Source organism: Myodes glareolus, chromosome 8 (genome assembly GCF_982192425.1).
Source record: "Myodes glareolus chromosome 8, mMyoGla1.1, whole genome shotgun sequence".
Lineage (NCBI taxonomy): Eukaryota > Metazoa > Chordata > Mammalia > Rodentia > Cricetidae > Myodes > Myodes glareolus.
The window spans coordinates 100,259,294-100,278,207 of record NC_142033.1 but is presented as its reverse complement, the minus strand read 5'-3'; the positions used below and the strand labels follow the sequence as shown (position 1 = coordinate 100,278,207).

The following is an 18,914-nucleotide window of genomic DNA, read 5'->3' as shown; positions in this document are numbered from 1 at the left end:
TCCCACTTCTCTGGTTTTCTTGCATGTTTGCAAGAGTTTTTTTTTTTTGTTGTTGTTGTTGATTTAAATAGAAAGATGGGAGACACAGACTTCCCATTTTAGAGATGAGTTGGGGGACTAAGTCATGGAAAGTTGGAATAACTTTTTTCAGTGCTCCAAGTGTTACTGGTGAAGAAATAATTAAAAACCCCAAATATTAAAAAAATATGTGTGTGCATGCATGTGTGCACACACATGACTCTACAGGTCAGAAGACAATTTCGGATGTTAGTCCATACCTCTTACCCTGCCAAAAAAGAGTCTTTTTGTACACCAGGCTAGGTGGCTCTTGGGCTTCTGGGGATTGTGTGGTCTCTGCCTTAATCTTGCTATAGGTATACTGGGATTATAAACATGCACCATAGATAAGTTTGCATGCTTTCTGGAGATCTGAAATCAGCTACATGTGCTTGTGTGGTCAGTATTCTACCTACTGTCTGGATGGGTGTCTGTCTAGTCTAATGTCTCTCTAGCAATTTTTAAAAAACACTTTTTATTCAATACTTTTTAAATAAAAAATACAAATCCAAATTTCCACTGCCTCCCCTCCTCCCAGTCCCCTCCCACTCCCTCCACCCAGACTCCCACCCCACCCCCTTCCAATCCTAAGAGACGGCAATGCACCCTGCCCTGTGGAAAGTCCAAGGCCCTTCCTACTACATCTAGGTTGGGCGAGGTTTACATCCAAAGAGAATAGGATCCCAAGAAGCCAGTACATGCTGTAGAGACAAATCCCAGTGTCACTATCACGGGACCCTTTGTCTGCTCCAACTATCAACCACATTCAGAGGGACTAGTTTGCTTCCATGTTCGTTCACTCCCAGTCCAGTTGGAGTTGGTGAGCTCCCATTAGCTCAGGCCAACTGTCTCAGTGAATGAACCCCTCATGGTTTTGACTTCCTTGCTCATATTCTCATTCCTTCCACTCTTCAATTGGATCTTGGGAGCTCAGTTCAGTGATCCGATGTGGGTCTCTGCCTCTGTTTCCATCTGCTGTTGAAGGTTCTATGGTGATATTTAAGATAATCATCAGTCTGACTACAGAGCAAGGCCAGTTCAGGCACCCTCTCCTCTATCGCTTAGGGTCTTAGCTGTGGTCATCATTGTGGATTTCTCGGCATTTTTCTAGAGCCAGGTTTCTTGCTAACCCCATAATGGCTCCCTCAATCAGGATATCTCTTTCCTTGCTCTCATATCTGTCCTTCCTCCATCTCGACTATCCCATTCCCTCAAGTTCTCCACAATCCTCCCCTTCTCCCCTTCTTTCTACCCCCTGCCTCCATGCTCCCAAATTTTGTTTGATGATCTTGTCTGTTTCCAATTTCCAATTGAGTTTGTATATATTTTTCTTTGAGTTCACCTTATTACTTAGCTTCTCCAGGACCATGAACTATAAGCTCAATGTCCTTTGTTTATGGCTAGTATCCACTTATGAGTGAGTACATACCATATTCGGTTTTTTTTTTTTGGGGTCTGGGTTACCTCACTCAGGATAGTCTTTTCTACTTCCATCCATTTGCATGCAAAATTCAAGATGTCATTGTTTTTTACTGCTGAGTGGTACTCTAGTGTGTAGATGTGCCACACTTTCTTTATCCATTCTTCAGTTGTGGGGTGTCTAGGTTGTTTCTAGGTTCTGACTATTACAAATAACACTGCTAAGAACATAGTTGAAAAATGCTTTTGTAGTATGATTGAGCATCATTTGGGTATAGTCCCAAGAGTTGTATTGCTGGATCCTGAGGTAGGTTGATTCCCAGTTTTCTGAGAAACCACCACACTGATTTCCAAAGTGGTTGCACAAGTTTACATTCCCACCAGCAATGGATGAGAGTTCCCCTTACTCAACATCCTCTCCAGCATAAGCTATCATTAAAGATTTGATCTTAGCCATTCTGACAGGTGGAAGATGACATCTCAGAGTTGTTTTGATTTGCATTTCCTTGATAGCTAAGGAAGTTGAACATGTCCTTAAGTATCTTTTGGCCATTGAAATTTTTCTGTTGAGAATTCTCTGTTTGGTTCAGTACATAATTTTTTAATTGTGTTATTTAGAATTTTAATGTCTAATTTCTTGAGTTCTTTATATATTTTGTAGGTCAGTCCTTTTTCTGATGTGGGGTTGGTGAAGATCTTTCCCCATTCAGTAGACTGCCTTTTTTGTCTTATTGACTGGGTTCTTTGCTTTACAGAAGCTTCTCAGTTTCAGGAAGTTCCATTGTTTATTGTTGCACTTATTGTCTATATTAGTGGGGTTACATTTAGGAAGTGGCCCCCTGTGCCAATATGATTTTCTCTTCTATCAGGCTCAGTGTGATTGGATTTATATTGAGGTCTTCAATCAGTTTGGACTTGAGTTTTGTGCATGGTGATAGATATGGATCTATTTTCATTTTTCTACATGTTGACATCCAATTATGCCAGCACCATTGAAGATGCTTTTTTTTCCATTGTACAATTTTAGCTTCTTTGTCAAAAATCAGGTGTTCATAGGTGTTCATAGAGAAATGGAGAGAGTGAACAGCCTTGTCTTAATCCTGATTTTAGTGGAATTGCTTTGAGTTTCTCTCTATTTAATTTGATGCCTGCTGTTGGCTTGTTGTATATGCTTTTTTTTTGTATTTAGATATGATTCTTGTATCCCTAATCTCTCTAAGACCTTTATCATGAAGGGATGTTGAGTATTGTCAAATGCTTTTTGAGCATCTAATGGAATGATCATATGGTTTTTTACTTTTAGTTTATTTATATGGTGGATTACATTGATAGATTTTTGTATGTTGAACCAGCCCTGCATCTCTGGGATAAAGCCTACTTGATCATGATGGATGATTTTTTTTGATGTGTTCTTGGATTATGTTTGCCAGTATTTTATTGAGAATTTTTGCATCGATGTTCATGAGTGAGATTGGTCTGTAATTCTCTTTCTTGGTCGAGTCTTCGTGCAGTTTTGGTATCAGGGTAACTGTAGCCTCATAAAAAAGTTTGGCAAATTTCCTTCTGTTTCTATTATGTAAAACATTTTGAGGAGTATAGGTATTAACTCTCTATTTAAACTATTTACCTGGTCTTGATTTAATTTTGGCATGTGGTATCTATCTAAAAAAATTGTCCATTTCTTTTACATTTTTCAATTAGTGGAGTACAGGTTTTTGTAGTAGGACCTGACGATTCTCTGAATTTCTTTAGTGTCCATTGTTATATCCCCCTTTTCATTTCTGATTTTGCTAATTCAGATGTTCTCTCTCTGCCTTTGATTAGTTTGGATAAGAGCTTATCAATCTTGTTGATTTTCTCAAAGAACCAGCTGTTTCATTATTCTTTGTATTGTTTTCTGTGTTTCTATTTTGTTGATATGAGCCCTCAATTTGATTACTTCCTGTCTTCTACTCCTCCTGAGTGAGTCTTCTTTTTTTCTAGAGCTTTCAGGTGTGCTGTTAGGTCGCTAATATGAGCATTCTCCATTTTCTTTATGTGGGCACTTAGTGCTATATACTTTCCTCTTAGCACTGCTTTCATAGTGTTCCATAGATCTGGATATATTCATTCTTATTGCATTCAAGGAAGATTTTAATTTCTTTCTTTATTTCTTCCTTGATCCAGAAGTAGTTCAGTAGTTGACTGTTCAGTTTCCCATGAGTTTGTAAGCTTTATGGGAGTAGTATTGCTGCTGAATTCTAACTTTGCTCCATGGTGATCTGATAAGACACAGGGGGTTACTCCAATTTTTTTTTTGTATCTGTGGATGTTTGCTTTGTTATCGAGTATGTGATCATTTTTAGAGAAGGTTCCATGAGGTACTGAGAGGAAAGTATATTCTTTTTTGTTTGGGTGGAATGTTCTATAGATGTCTGTTCAGTCAATTTGTTTCATTACATCTGTTAGTTATCTTATTTCTCTGTTAAGTTTCTGTCTGGTTGGCCTGTCCATTGGTGAGAGAGGAGTGTTGAGATCTACTATTAGTGTGTGGAGTTTGATGTGTGATTTAAGTTTTAGTAATTTTTTTTACATATGTGGGTGCTCTTGTATGGAGCATAGATATTCAGGATTCAGACTTCATCTTGATGAATTGCTCCTGTTATGTGTTTAAAGTGTCCTTCTCCATCTCTTCTGATTGATTTCAGTTTGAAATCAATTTTGTTAGATATTAGGATAGCCACACCCGCTTGTTTCTTAGGTCCATTTGATTGGGAAACCTTTTCCTAACCCTTTACTCTGAGGTAGTGTCTGTCTTTGAGGTTGAGGTGTTTTTCTTGTAAACAGCAGAATGATAGATCCTGTTTTCGTATCCATTCTTTTAACCTGTGTCTTTTTATAGGTGAGTTGAGTCCATTGATATTAAGCAATATTAATGACCAGTGGTTGTTAACTCTGGTTATTTTTTTGGTAGTAATGTTTGTGTGTTTCTCTTCTTTGGTAGGGGGTTATCAGATATCTGTTTTGTTGTAGGTGTGGTTAGCTTCCTTGGGTTGAGGTTTTCCTTCTAGTACTTTCTGTAAGGCTGGTTTTGTGGACACATATTACTTAAATCTGTTTTTGTCATTGAATATCGTGTTTTCTCCATCAGTGGTGAATGAAAGCTTTGCTGGGTATAGTAGTCTTGGCTTGCATCTATGGTCTCTTAGTGTCTGCAGCACATCTATTCAGGAACTTCTGGATTTCATGGTTTCCATTGAGAAGTCAGGTGTAAGTCTGATAGGTTTATCTTTATACGTTACTTGGCCTTTTTCCTTTGCAGCTCTCAACATTCTTTCTTTATTCTGTATGCTTTGTGCTTTGATTATTATATGTCAAGGGGATGTGTATTTTTGATCCAGTCTATTTGGTGTTCTGCACATTTTATGGATATCCTTCTTTAGGTTGGGAAAGTTTTCTTCTATGATTTTGTTGAATATATTTTATGTACCTTTGAGCTGGAGTTCTTTTCCTTCTTCTACTCCTGTTATTCTTAGGTTTGGTCTTTTCATGGTGACTCAAATTTCCTGAAAGTTTTGTGTTACGAATTTGTTGGATTTAATGTTTTCTTTGACCAATGTTTCTATTTCCTCTGCATCACCTGAGATTATTTCTTCTATCTCTTGCATTCTCTTGGTTATACTAGTTTCTGTAGTTCCTGTTCATTTACCCAGATTTTCCAATTCCAGAATTCCCTTGGTTTGTGTTTTCTTTATTACCTCTATTTCAGTCTTCAAGTCTTGAACTGTTTCCTTCACCTATTTGATTGCTTTTTCTTGGTTTTCTTGTGTGTGTGTGTGTGTGTGTGTGTGTGTGTGTGTGTGTGTGTGTGTTTGAGGGATTTACTAGTTTTTTATTTTAGTTTTTTTTCTAGCCTTTTGCTTGTCTTCCCTTCTATTTCTTTAGGGGAGTTTTTCACTTCCTCTTTAAAGTTCTTCATCATTTTTATAAAATTACGGTAAAGTCATTTTCTTCTACTTCTTCTGGGTTAGGATGATCAAGTATTCTGGTTGTGTGTCTGCGGGGTTCTGGTGTTATCATGTTGCTTTTAGGATGTTGGAGGAATTCTTGCATTGGTGCCTACCCATCTCTTCTTTGAAATGAAGCCGGCAGTGTCTTGGTGTCTTGGTCCAATCATTGCTGTGGCTGTGTCTTAGGTTCCCTCAGTGTTGGAGCAAACTGTGTAGCAGGGTTCCACAGAGCTTGCAGGGAACAAGTGGGATTGATGGCGGGGTGGGTTGAGAGATAGCAGGAAAACTCATTGCTGGTGGCTAGAAATGTCGAGGGAGCTGGGGAGGGGTCCCTGGCTTTTCTCCATGTGGAGGAGGTCCTAAGGAGTGGGGTGTCAGGTTGTCCAGCCACAGGGCTGCTGCTGACTCACCTCTTAGGTCCACTCAGTGTTAGAGCAGGCTGCATAGCAGGATTTCATGGAGCTTGCAGGGAACAGGCAGGATTGGGGGCAGGGTGGGTTGAGAGATAGCAGGAAAACCTCTAGAAGCTCTTATATTTATTATATGGCTATGTATATATGCATGTATGAGTGTATGTATATGTGTGTATCTATATCTGTATCTATCATATATATATATCTTCATCATCATCTATCTACTCATCATCTATTTAATTTATCATCTATCAATTATCTATCTCTCCTCTATATATCTGGCTGTCACTCTTTTATATAACATATATATGTATCTTTCTGTCTGTCATTTCTCTATATTGAATATATCTTTCTATTTATATATGTATCATTTTTCTATATCTATCATATATCTATGAACCAGTTGATATACATCAGTTGGCAGGGTGCTATCAATGCACTCATAATGCTGTGAATTTCTTCTCCAGCACTGCATGACCCAGGTGTGTTGGTATAAACTTACAATCTCAGCATTAGGGAGACTGAGGGAGGAGGATGAGAATTTGAGGTAATCGTCAGCCAAATAGTGAGTTTGAGCTTAGACTGGGCCACTTGAGACCTGATCTAAGAAAAAAGATGTATCTATGATGATGATCATTCTCATGGTATTGGCAATGGTAGTGATGAAACCTGAAGATGATCAAAGAAATTACACAGTTGGTGATGACAGTGGTAACTACACAGGTAAAGATGATGACTACAAAGGTTGTGATGACGCTGGTGACTATGAAGTTATGATGATGGTGAATGTACAGGTGATAATGATGGTGACTACACAGGTGGTGATGGTGGCGGTGGTGGTAACTACACAGATGGTGATGGTGGTGGTAATGACTACACAGGTGGTGATGGTGGTGGTAATGACTACATAGGTGGTGATGGTGGTGGTGACTACACAGGTGGTGATGGTGGTGGTAATGACTACACAGGTGGTGATGGTGGTGGTAATGACTACACAGGTGGTGATGGTGGTGGTGACTACACAGGTGGTGATGGTGGTGGTAATGACTACACAGGTGGTGATGGTGGTGGTGACTACACAGATGGTGATGGTGGTGGTGACTACACAGGTGGTGATGGTGGTGGTAATGACTACACAGGTGGTGATGGTGGTGGTAATGACTACACAGGTGGTGATGGTGGTGGTGACTACACAGGTGGTGATGGTGGTGGTAATGACTACACAGGTGGTGATGGTGGTGGTGACTACACAGATGGTGATGGTGGTGGTGACTACACAGGTGGTGATGGTGGTGGTAATGGCTACACAGGTGGTGATGGTGGTGCTGACTACACAGGTGGTGATGACTTCACAGGTGATGGTGGTGGTGGTGGTGACTTCACAGGTGATGGTGGTGGTGGTGGTGACTACACAGATGGTGATGATGGTGGTGGTTACTACATAGGCTATGATCCTGGTGATAGTGACTACAGAGATATTGATAATGGTGATGATTATGGTGACCATACAAACTGTGAGGCAAATTTTCTCTCATAGTTTGTGATGGTGTGGTCTGCCATGTTGGGGAAATCTTGGCTGAGTTCATGGTTGGATTGCGGGGCTGCACTGCTTTCTTCTTGGTAGACTGTGAAGCAGAGAGTTGAGAAGCAGAGCTGGAATTCAAACCTTCACGCCCCCTTTCAAGGCCTCATCTCTTAGCCTCCCCAGACAGCACTGCCATCTGGTCACTGAGGGGTTAAACCCTGATTTTGTAGGTTAAATTCCACATCCAAGCCACAGCGAGCACCTAGCCTGCTGTTTGTATATACGACATATATATATAAATATATATTTTATGTTTATATATATTATGTGTACATACGTGTCTTATACACAAAAGAGCAATTGAGGCTCCCTTCTCTCAGGAGACTTTAGCTTCAGTCAAGTTGACATAAGACTAGCCAGGACACACACACACACACACACACATTTAAATTACATGTGTTTCTATGTGTATGTTCACATCAGTGCAGGTGCCCATGGTGGCTAGAGGTGTCAGATTCCCCTAGACCCAGAGTTACAGTCACAGTCCTCCACTTCTCCTTCTCCTCTTCTCCCCTTCCTCCTCACCCCTCCTCATCCTCCTTCTTGTCCTTCCCTTCTGCTTCTGCTCTATTCAGTTGAGAAAATACCTCTGCAAGATTGAGTTGCAGGACAGCCTATAGGATACTGTCCTAATTAGAGATTGGTGGGGGAGCATCCAGCCCATTGCGGGTGGTGCTATCTCTGGTCCTGGGTTCTATAAGAAAGCAGCCATGGGGAGAAGTCAGTGAGCAACACCCCTCTGTGGCTTCTGCATCAGCTCTCGCCTCTAGGTTCCTGCCCTGTGTGACTTCCTGTTCTGATTTGCTCCAATGGTGAACAGTGATATGGAAGTGTAAATCAAATCTTCTCCCCCAACTTGCCTTTTGATCAAGGCATTTCATCTCAGAAATAGTAACCCTAATTAAGAAAATGTATAATCGGGCTGGAGAAATGGCTCAGTGCTTAAGAGCATTGCCTACTCTTCCAAAGGTCCTGAGTTCAATTCCCAGCACCCACACGGTGGCTCACAAGCTCCTGTAACTCCAGTTCCTGGGGGTCCTTCTAGTCTCTGTGGATTCTGCACCACTTAGGAAGAGAAAAACCACGAGAAAACAAAGCGCACAGAAATCGGGAGCGCTCTGTGAGGAGGGTGCACTATGATGCGGCTCCGTCAGCGGGTTCCGTCTAGCTTTGTCAAACCGGTTTACACAGGGTCAAGCTACGGTTAGTGTTGCTGGTTGAGCACAAGCGACTTAAAAGTTTATGGCTCTCTCTCTCTCTTCACAGGCTGCGGTGGTGTACCTGGATGGGGTACGCTGGAACAAAGTCTCAAGGGTAAGTTAGCTAAAGAGAACAAATGACTGGTCTGAACAGGACGCTTTTTTGGAGAGCTCTCATGTCCCAGCAGCTGAGCCTCCCACTTTGTGGGACTGAGATGCAGGAAGAGCAATGGTATGTACATCCCCTTGTTCCTGCTCCAGGACACTTCCTTTGAGCTCTGAAATTGCTGTGCAACCTCAGGCAAGATGCAGAACCTCTCTGAATGGTTTTAGGGACTGAAGTGCATAAGTCACAGAGGTGCTGTGAAGCCTCTCTTCTGATGTAAGCCCCCTCCCTCCCATATGCTGTAGGCTTCATACAAATTCTCCTTTCTCGTCTTCTAATCCTCATTTTTGAGATAGTAATAGGGACATTAGGATGTCTTTTCCTGCTTTGCAATTCTGGAGAGCCAGAATCAAACCTAGTCATTGGATGTGAGCTTGTTTTGGGTCTGTAAAATTCACCTTTGACTATAATGGTTATCAATGTCAATCAATTTATAAAGAGAAGAGGCTTGTTTTGGCTCCTATTGACAGGGATCTCCAACCTTGGTTGTTTAGTTCCAAAGAGAGGGGAACATCATTACTTTTCTACTTCCGGACGGCGGATGCCTAGAGACCGCTTGGTCTTCTCACCCTGTTTACCTCCCTGAAGGGGCATCTGTGAGGTGTCTGTCACTCAATAAGGGGGCATCTGTGAAGTGTCTGTCACTCCATCAGGGGGGCGTCTGTCACTCCATCAGGGGGCGTCTGTGAGGCGTCTTTCATTCCATCAAGGGGGCGTCTGTGAGGTGTCTGTCACTCCATCAGGGGGCGTCTGTGAGGCGTCTGTCAGTCCATCAAGAAAGTAACTAGCAAAAGCAGGGATCTGAAACTTGCCTAGAATATGGCATGTGTGTTAATTCTCTGAGAATTTCATCCAAGGACACTGTGTGCTTTGATCCATTTGTCTCCCAGTTCCCCCTCTGTCTACTCCCAGAACCACTCTCATTCCCCCTCCAAGCTCTGTCTTCTTTTAAAAGTTAATTTTTTTTTAAAAAAAAACAAATGTTAAACTTTAAATATTTTCTGTAATATTCACATTTGGATTCCCTTTCCTCCAGCTCCTCCTTTGTCTTCACCACCACTTTCTTCCTAACTCCATGTTCTCTCTCTTTACTTTTCCTTTTATTTATTATTTATGTAAAATAATGGAAAATTAAGACATAATTGCATCATTTTGCCCTTCTCTTCCTCCCTTCCATGTCCCTTTCCCACCACTCTTTACATTTCTGGCCCCTCATTTAATTGTTCTTGTGTTACACACACACACACACATATCCTCCCCTCCACATACCAACACACTCATAAACATACACACATACACATGCATGCACATTCACGTACATACACACAAATACGTCCCAAATACCAAAACAACGTACATATATAAACATAGACATAGACACCACCCCACATCCACACATACCCCCGCTGCATACATGTACACATACATATACACACATACCCTTTAATACCCCACACATACACGCATGCATGCAACCTGCTCAATTAATTTAGTTCTACTCTTGTGAATATGATTTCAGAGATGACCACTTGGCAAGGGATAACCAATTGGGGGTTATTCCCTGGAAAGAATGGTTACCCCTTTCTCCACATTCTTTGGTTTCCCGTCCATCTTTATCCAGGGGTGGGGACCTGTGAGGCCTTCCACTTTAGCATGCCTGCCAGTGTCATTTTTGTTCAGCCATGCTCAGGTGTATTGCTGAGGTGTCGTGGGTGAGGTGTCTCTGTCACTTCTTGCAGACAGGATCCCTCAGCAGACTTCCTGGTCCGATGGCTCTTCTAATCTTACCGCCCTGTCTTCTTTGGTATTCCCCACGCCTTCGGTGCAGGAGTTGTGATGCAGACGTATTCTCAGGAGCCAGGCTCCCCTCTCTGATCAGTTAGTTCTCTCTGCATTTGGACCTGCTGCACGGTGACTTTATGTAATGGCCTTCCTTTGCTTCAGAGAGACACTTCTTGATGAGGGCTGAGAGCTCCACTGATCTGTGGGTAGAAGGATGCATTTTCAGAACGCAGTTAGAAATGACCGTGGTTTAGGAAAGTGGCGGTAACAGGCTCGCCTTTAAGATCCACCACTTCGCTAGCCCTGGGTAGTTGGCTAGGTTTCCAGGCATGACTTTCCTCCTGTTGAGTGGGTCTTCAATTCAATTAGACAGCTGATGGTCACCTCTGAGCTATGAGTGCTACTTATGCACCTTTAGGGACATCTTGTCATTGGGAAGCATTGCCAGCTCAGATGGGACAACTTTATTATATGTATATATGTATCTATGCATATATGTATATATACACATATGCATATACATACATAAGTATATATACATGCATATACACCTACTTATATGTATTTTATATATAATTCTAGGTAAAAATATAAAATAATGGCTCTTCATGATTTTCCAGAAATCCTTAGTGTTACTTATCCTTCCTCCCAATGAAAGCCTCCATCTCTATTTTTCCATCCCCCGTTCATATCACCCATAATCTCTATGTTTCCCTCTATAGAGTCCCCACACCTCGTGGCCCATTTTTATTTTCCTGATTTCTGCAGTTACTCCAGGATCTGTACTCAAAAATTGCTCTCTCTCTCTCTCTCTCTCTCTCTCTCTCTCTCTCTCTCTCTCTTTCTCTGTCTTTCTCTGTGACTGTACAGTCCAGACTGGCCTTGAATTTGGGAACTCTTGTCTCAGGTTCCAAGTGGCTTGAATTGTCAGCACATGCTTTCATAACCAGTGTTAGTTTACCTTGAGTATAGTGTGCTCTATTGGCTGTGGGTGCTGACAGAAGGAATAGGGACAGGAAAACAGCAAAGGCTTAGGAGGAGCCAGAAAACTACACAGTCTTTCCCATCCCCTGATTTGTACAGTATCTGTCTCCCAAGGTATGAATTTGATCAAGTAGCTATTGCTTTTACTGTGGTAAACTTTAGACTTATCAAATATTAAACATTTATTAGATTTTTATTTACTTGTGTGTGTATATGCATCTGCACATGTGTGGCAATGTGTGATGGTCAGAGGGCAGCCCAGGAGAGTGGAAGATTCTCTGCCTCCACCACATGGGTCCTGGAACTGAATTTGAGTAATAAGGTTTGAGGGAAGGATATTTATCTATTGAGACTATCTATCTATCTCTCTATCTCTCATCTCTCTATCTCTATCTATCTATCTATCTATCTATCTATCTATCTATCTATCTATCTATCTATCTATCTATCTATCTACGTATTATCTATCCATCCATCCATCTATCTATCTATCTATCTATCTATCTATCTATCTATCTATCTATCTATTTCTTACTTAATTAAAAAAATTCTTTGACAAATTTCTCATGTCCAAACAATGAAACATGATCATTTTACCCCTACTCTCCTTAACATACCCTCCCAACTTCATGTGCTCTCTATTTGTTTTTTTTGTTTTTTTAAAATTTATATATTTATTAAAAATTTCCACCTCCTCCCCGCCTCCCTTTTCCCTCCCCCTCCCCACCTTCCCTCCCTCTCTAGTCCTAAGAGCAGTCAGGGTTCCCTGTCCCGTGGGAAGTCCAAGGTCCTCCCCCCTCCATCCAGGTATATAAAGGTGAGCATCCAAACAAACCACGCTCCCACAAAGTCAGGCCATGCAGTAGAATCAAAACCCAGTGCCATTGTCCTTGGCTTCTCAATCAGCCCTCATTGACAGCCACATTCAGAGGGTCCAGTTTGATCACATGCTCCTTCACTCCCAGTCCAGCTGGCCTTGGTGAGCTCCCATTAGATCAGTCCCACCGTCTCAGTGGGTGGATGCACCCCTCGTGGTCCTGACTTCCTTGCTCATGTTCTCCCTCCTTCTGCTCCTCATTTGGACCTTGGAGGCTCAGTCCAGTGCTCCAATGTGGGTCTCTGTCTCTATCTCCATCTATCGCCGATGAAGGTTCTGTGGTGATATGCAAGATATTCATCAGTGTGGCTATGGGACAAGGCCAGTTCAGGCACCCTCTCCTCTGCTGCCCAAGGAACAATCTGGGAACCTCTCCTTGGACCTGGGAATCCCTCTAGAGTCAAGTCTCTTGCCAACCCTAAAATGGCTCCCTTAATTAAGATATTTACTTCCCTGCTCCAATATCCACCCTTCCTCCATCCCACCCATCTCATTTCCTCAAGCTCTCCCAAATCCTCCCCTTCTCCCTTCTCTCTAATTATCTCCCCTTACATCCACCCCCCACCCTCATGTACCCAACTTTTGCCTGGCAATCTTGTCTACTTGCAATATCCAGGAGGATAACTATATAATTTTCTTTGGGTTCACCTTCTTATTTAGCTTCTCTAGGATCACGAATTATAGGCTCAATGTCCTTTAATTATGGCTAGAATCCACTTATAAGTGAGTACATACCATATTCCTCTTTTTGGGTATGGGTTACCTCACTCAGTAAAGCGTTTTCTATTTCCATCCATTTGCATGCAAAATTCAAGATGTCATTGTTTTTTACCGCTGAATAAAACTTTAATGTGTATATGTTCCACACCTTTTTTAACTATTCTTCTATTGAGGGGCACCTAGGTTGTTTCCAGGTCTGGCTATTACAAATATTGCTGCTATGAACACAGCTGAACAAATGCTTTTGCAGTATGATAGGGTATCTCTTGGGTATATTCTCAAGAGTGGAATTGCTGGGTCCTGAGGTAGGTTGACTCCCAGTTTCCTGAGAAACCACCACACTGATTTCCAAAGTGGCTGCACAAGTTTGCATTCCCACCAATAATGAATGAGTGTTCCCCTTACTCCACATCCTCTTCAGCATAGGCTATCATTGGTGTTTTTGAGTTTAGCTATTCTGATAGGTGTAAGATGGTATCTCAAAGTTGTTTTGATTTACATTTCCCTGATTGCTAAGGAGGTTGAGCATGACCTTAAGTGTCTTTCGACCATTCGAAGTTCTTCTGTTGAGAATTCTCTGTTCAGTTCAGTACCCCATTTTAAAATTGGGTTAATTAGAGTTTTAGTGTCTAGTTTCTTGAGTTCTTTGTATATTTTGGAGATCAGACTTTTGTCTGATGCGGGGTTGGTGAAGATCTTCTCCCAATTAGTAGGTTGCCTTTTTGTCTTAATGACAGTGTCCTTTGCTTTACAGAAGCTTCTCAGTTTTAGGAGGTCCCATTTATTCATTGATTCTCTTATTGTCTGTGCTACTGGGGTTCTACCTAGGAAGTGTTCTCCTGTGCCTATGTCTTGTAGACTACTTCCCACTTTCTCTTCTATCTGGTTCAAAGTGGTCAGATTAATGTTGAGGTCTTTAATCCATTTGGACTTGAGTTTTGTGCATGGTGATAGATATGGATCTATTTTCATTCCTCTACAGGTTGACATCCAGTTATGCCAGCACCATTTGTTAAAGATGCTTTCTTTCTTCCATTGTATAATTTTAGCTCCCTTGTCAACAATCAGGTGTTCATAGGTTTGTGGATTAATATCTGGGTCTTCGATTCGATTCAATTGGTCAACATCTCTGTTTTTGTGCCAATACCGAGTAGTTTTCATTACTGTAGCTCTGTAATAGAGTTTGAAGTCAGGGATGGTAATGCCTCCGGAAGTACTTTTATTGTATAGGATTGTTTTGGCTATCCTGGGTTTTTTTGTTTTGCCATATAAACTTTATTGTTGTTCTCTCAAGGTCTATGAAAAATTTTGTTGGGATTTTGATGGGGATTGCATTGAATCTATAGATTGCTTTTGGTAGAATTGCCATTTTTACTATGTTGATCCTCCCAATCCAAGAGCATGGGAGATTCTTCCATTTTCTGGTATCCTCTTCAATTTCTTTCTTCAAAACCTTAAAGTTTTTGTCAAATAAATCTTTCACTTCCTTGGTTAGAGTTAACCCAAGATACTCTATGCTATTTGTGACTATCGTGAAAGGTGATGTTTCTATGATTTCCCTCTCTTTGTTCTTTGTATATAGGAGGACAACTGTTTTTTTTTTTTCGAGTTGATCTTGTATCCTGTCACAGTACTAAAGGTGTTGATTATCTGTAGGAGTTCTCTGGTAGAGTTTTTGGTCTCGCTTATGTACATTATCATATCATCTGCAAATAATGAAAGTTTGACCTCTTCCTTTCCAGTTCGAATTATCTTGATCTCTTTATGCTGTCTTATTGCTATTGCTAGAACTTCAAGCACTATATTGAAGAGGTATGGAGAGAGTGGAAAGCCTTGTCTTGTTCTTGATTTTAGTGGGATGGCTTTGAGTTTCCATTTAATAAAATGTTAGCTGTCGGCTTGCTGTATATTGCTTTTATTATACTATGAAATGAACCTTGTATCCCTAATCTCTCCAAGACCTTTATCATAAAGGGATGTTGAATTTTGTCAAGTGCTTTTTCAGCATCTAATGGAATGATCATATGTTTTTTTTTCCTTCAGTTTATTTATTTATATAATGGATTATGTTGATAGATTTTTGTATGTTGAACCAGCCCTGCCTCTCTGGGATGAAGCCTACTTGATCATAAAGTATAATTTTTTGGATGTGTTCTTGGATTCTGTTTGCCAGTATTTTATTGAGAATTTTTGCATCAATGTTCATGAGTGAGATTGGTCTGCAATTCTCTTTCTTGGTTAAGTCTTTGTGTGGTTTTGGTATCAGGGTGACTGTAGCTTCATAAAAGGAGTTAGGCAATGACTCTTCTGTTTCTGTTTTGTGAAACACATTAAGGAGTATAGGTATTAACTCTTCTTGGAAGCTCTGATAGAATTCTGCATTGAAACCATCTGGTCCAGGGCTTTTTTTGGTAGGCAGGTCTCTCATGACAGCTTCTATTTCCTCGCGACTTACAGGTCTATTTAAACTGCTCACCTGGTATTGACTTAATTTTGGTATATGGTATTTATCTAAAAAAGTGTCCATTTTTTCACATTTTTCAATTTTGTGGCATACAGGCTTTTGTAGTAAGATCTAATGATTCTCTGAATTTCCTCTGTGTCTGTGGTTATGTCCCCCTTTTCATTTCTGATCTTGTTAATTTGCGTGTTCTCTCTCTGCCGTTTGATTAGTTTGGCTAGGGGTTTGTCAATCTTGTTGATTTTCTCCAGGAACCAGCTTTTTGTTTCATTGATTCTTTGGATTGTTTTCTGTGTTTCAATTTTGTTGATTTCAGCCCTCAGTTTGATTATTTCCAATCTTCTATTCCTCCTGGGTGAGTCTGCTTCTTTTTTTCTAGAGCTTTCAAGTGTGCTGTTAAGTCTCTAATGTGAGCTTTTTCCATTTTCTTTATGTGGGCCCTTAGTGCTATGAACTTTCCTCTTTGCACTGCTTTCATAGTGTCCCATAGGTTTGGGTATGTTGTGTCTTTATTTTCGTTGAATTCAAGGAAGACTTTATTTTCTCTCTTTATTTCTTTCTTGACCCAGGGATGGTTCAGTAGTTGACTGCTCAGTTTCTGTGAGTTTGTAGGCTTTCTGGGGTTAGAATTGTTGTTGAATTCTAACTTTATTCCATGGTGATCCAATAGTGCACAGGTGATTACTACAATTTCTTTATATCTATGGATGTTTGCTTTGTTACCAATTATGTGATCAATTTTTGAGAAGGTTCCATGAGATGCTGAGAAGAAGGTATATTCTTTTCTGTTTGGGTGGAATGTTCTATAGATGTCTGTTAGGTCCATTTGTTTCATTACATCTGTTAGTTCTCTTATTTCTCTGTTAAGTTTCTGTCTGGTTGACCTGTCCATTGGTGAGAGAGGAGTGTTGAAATCACCCACTATTAGAGTGTAGGGTTTGATGTATGTTCTGAGTTCTAGTAATGTTTCTTTTACATATGTGTTTGCTTTTATATCAGGGGCGTAGATATTCAGGATTGAGACTTCCTCCTGATGAATTGTTCCTGGTAAGAGTATAAAGCATCCATCTCCATCTCTTCTGATTGATTTTAGTATGAAATCAATTTTGTTAGATATTGATATAGCCACACCCGCTTGTTTCTTTGGTCCATTTGATTGGAAAACCTTTTCCCAACCCTTTACTCTGGGGGTAGTGTCTGTCTTTGTGTTTGAGGTGTGTTTTTTGTAGGCAGCAGAATGTTGGATCCTGACTTTGTATCCATTCTCTTAACCTGTGCCTTTTTATAGGTGAGTTGAGTCCATTGATATTAAGCAATATTAATGACCGGTGGTTGTTAACTCCTGCTATTTTTCCTGGTGGTGGTGTTTGTGTGTTTCCCTTCTTTGAGTTGTGCTGGTGGAGGGTTGTCAGATGCTTGTGTTATTATGGGTGTTGTTGGCTTCCTTGGTTTGTGATTTTCCTTCTAATATTTTCTGTAAGACTGGGTTTGTGGCTACGTATTGTTTAAATTTGTTTTTGTCCTGGAATATCTTGTTTTCCCCATAGACGGTGAATGCAAGCTTTGCTGGGTGTAGTAGTCTGGGCTTGCATCCATGGTCTCTTAGTTTCTGCAGCACATCTATCCAAGGCCTTCTGGCTTTCATGGTTTCCATTGAGAAGTCAGGTGTAATTCTGAGAGGTTTCCCTTTATATGTTACTTGACCTTTTGCCCTTGCAGCTCTTAATATTTGTTATTTATTCTGTATGTTTTGCGTTTTGATTATTATATGGCGAGGGGATGCTTTTTTTTTTGATCCAGTCTATTTGGTGTTCTTTATGCTTCTTGTACCTTCATAGGAATATATTTCTTTAGGTTGAGAAAGTTTTCTTCTATAATTTTGTTGAATATATTTTCTGGGCCTTTGAGCTGTAACTCTTCTCCTTCTTCTACCCCTATTATTCTTAGGTTTGGTCTTTTCATGGTGTTTTGTGTTAAGAATTTGTTGGATTTGTTTTGTTCTTAATCAGTGAGTTTATTTCCTCTGTAGTATCTTCAGTGTCTGAGATTCTTTCTTCTATCTCTTGTATTCTGTTGGTAATACTTGTCTCTGTAGTTCCCGTTTGTTTACCCAGATTTTCCATATCCAGATTTTCCATATCCTCGCTTTGTGTTTTCTTCATTACCTCCATTTCATTTTTCAAGTCTTGAACTGTTTCCCTTACCTGTTTGATTGCTTTTTCTTGTTTTTCTTGGGTATCTTTGAGAGATTTATCCATTTCCTCTACATTTTTGTTTGTCATCTCTATTTCTTTATGGCAGTTTTTCACCTCCTGTTTAAGTCCTCTAATATTTTCATAATGTTCCGTTTAAAGTCAATTTCTTCTGGAGTAGGGTGTTCAATTCTTCTTGTTTCGTGATCCTTAGTTTCTGGTGATGTAATGTTGCCTTTCAGGTTGTTGAAGGAATTTTTGCATTGGCGCCTGCCCATCTCTTCCTTCAAATGCCCCCAAGGGAGTCTTGGTGTCTTGGTCCAACCTTTGCAGTGACTGACTCTGGGTGGATCTCCTCAGTGCAGGCACAGGAACTGTTCCACGGTTGGCTGGTCTGAAAGGTTGTCCTCAGGACAGGGACAGGACTCTTGGAGGTCAAAGGACCCCGTGGACAAAAGGGTGAACTCAGGGAGGGGGAGAATTGTGCAGAGCCAAGAAGCCCCTGTGGTGGGTAGCCTCAGTGAAGGTGCAGGACCTGTTTCTGGGCCAAGGACCTCACAGACAATAGGGCAGGTTTGGAGGGGGGGTGAGGAGTGGGCAGGGAAGTGTGGAACAGAGAAGCCCCTGCAGCAAGAGCTAAAGGATCCCAGTGCTCCTTTCCCAGATGTTCTGCCCTGTCCCGGGATGGCACCCACTCATCGGTCTGAAAGGTTGTCCTCAGGACAGGGACAGGACTCTGGGAGGTCACAGGACCCCCTGCAGACAAAAGGGCAAACTCGAGCAGGAGGAGAGAGTTGTGCAGAGCCAAGAAGTCCCTGCATCAGGAGCTGGAGGTGCCCTGCACTTCCCTCTGGCCGGGCAGGTGCGCACTCACCCCTCTGGTGGGTAGCCTCAGTCCATGTGCTCTCTATTTAAAAAATAATTTAAAAAGGTGAAACATTGGGGACAGGAGGCCAGCCTAGTATCAGGACAGCATGTCCAAAGGTACTGGGGATGCAGAGATGGCTTTGAGGTCAGGGAAAGCTGGGAGGTCAGGTCAGTAGGTGCCCAGTCACCCAGGACAGGGTTCT

At 41.1% G+C, this 18,914-nt stretch overlaps 1 protein-coding gene across 2 annotated transcripts in view; it reads left to right on the top strand.

Moving 5' to 3' along the window:
* Positions 1-18,914, top strand: part of Adgre1 (adhesion G protein-coupled receptor E1) — an 82,405-nt gene that overhangs the window by 708 nt on the left and 62,783 nt on the right. Inside the window, exon 2 of one of the 2 annotated variants that reach the window (XM_048427469.3) lies at positions 8,730-8,777. The exons of the other annotated variant lie outside the window; for it this stretch is intronic. Within the exon in view, the coding sequence (XP_048283426.3) occupies positions 8,730-8,777 (48 nt within the window). The remainder of the gene's footprint in view (positions 1-8,729; positions 8,778-18,914) is intronic. 2 annotated transcript variants of the gene reach the window in all.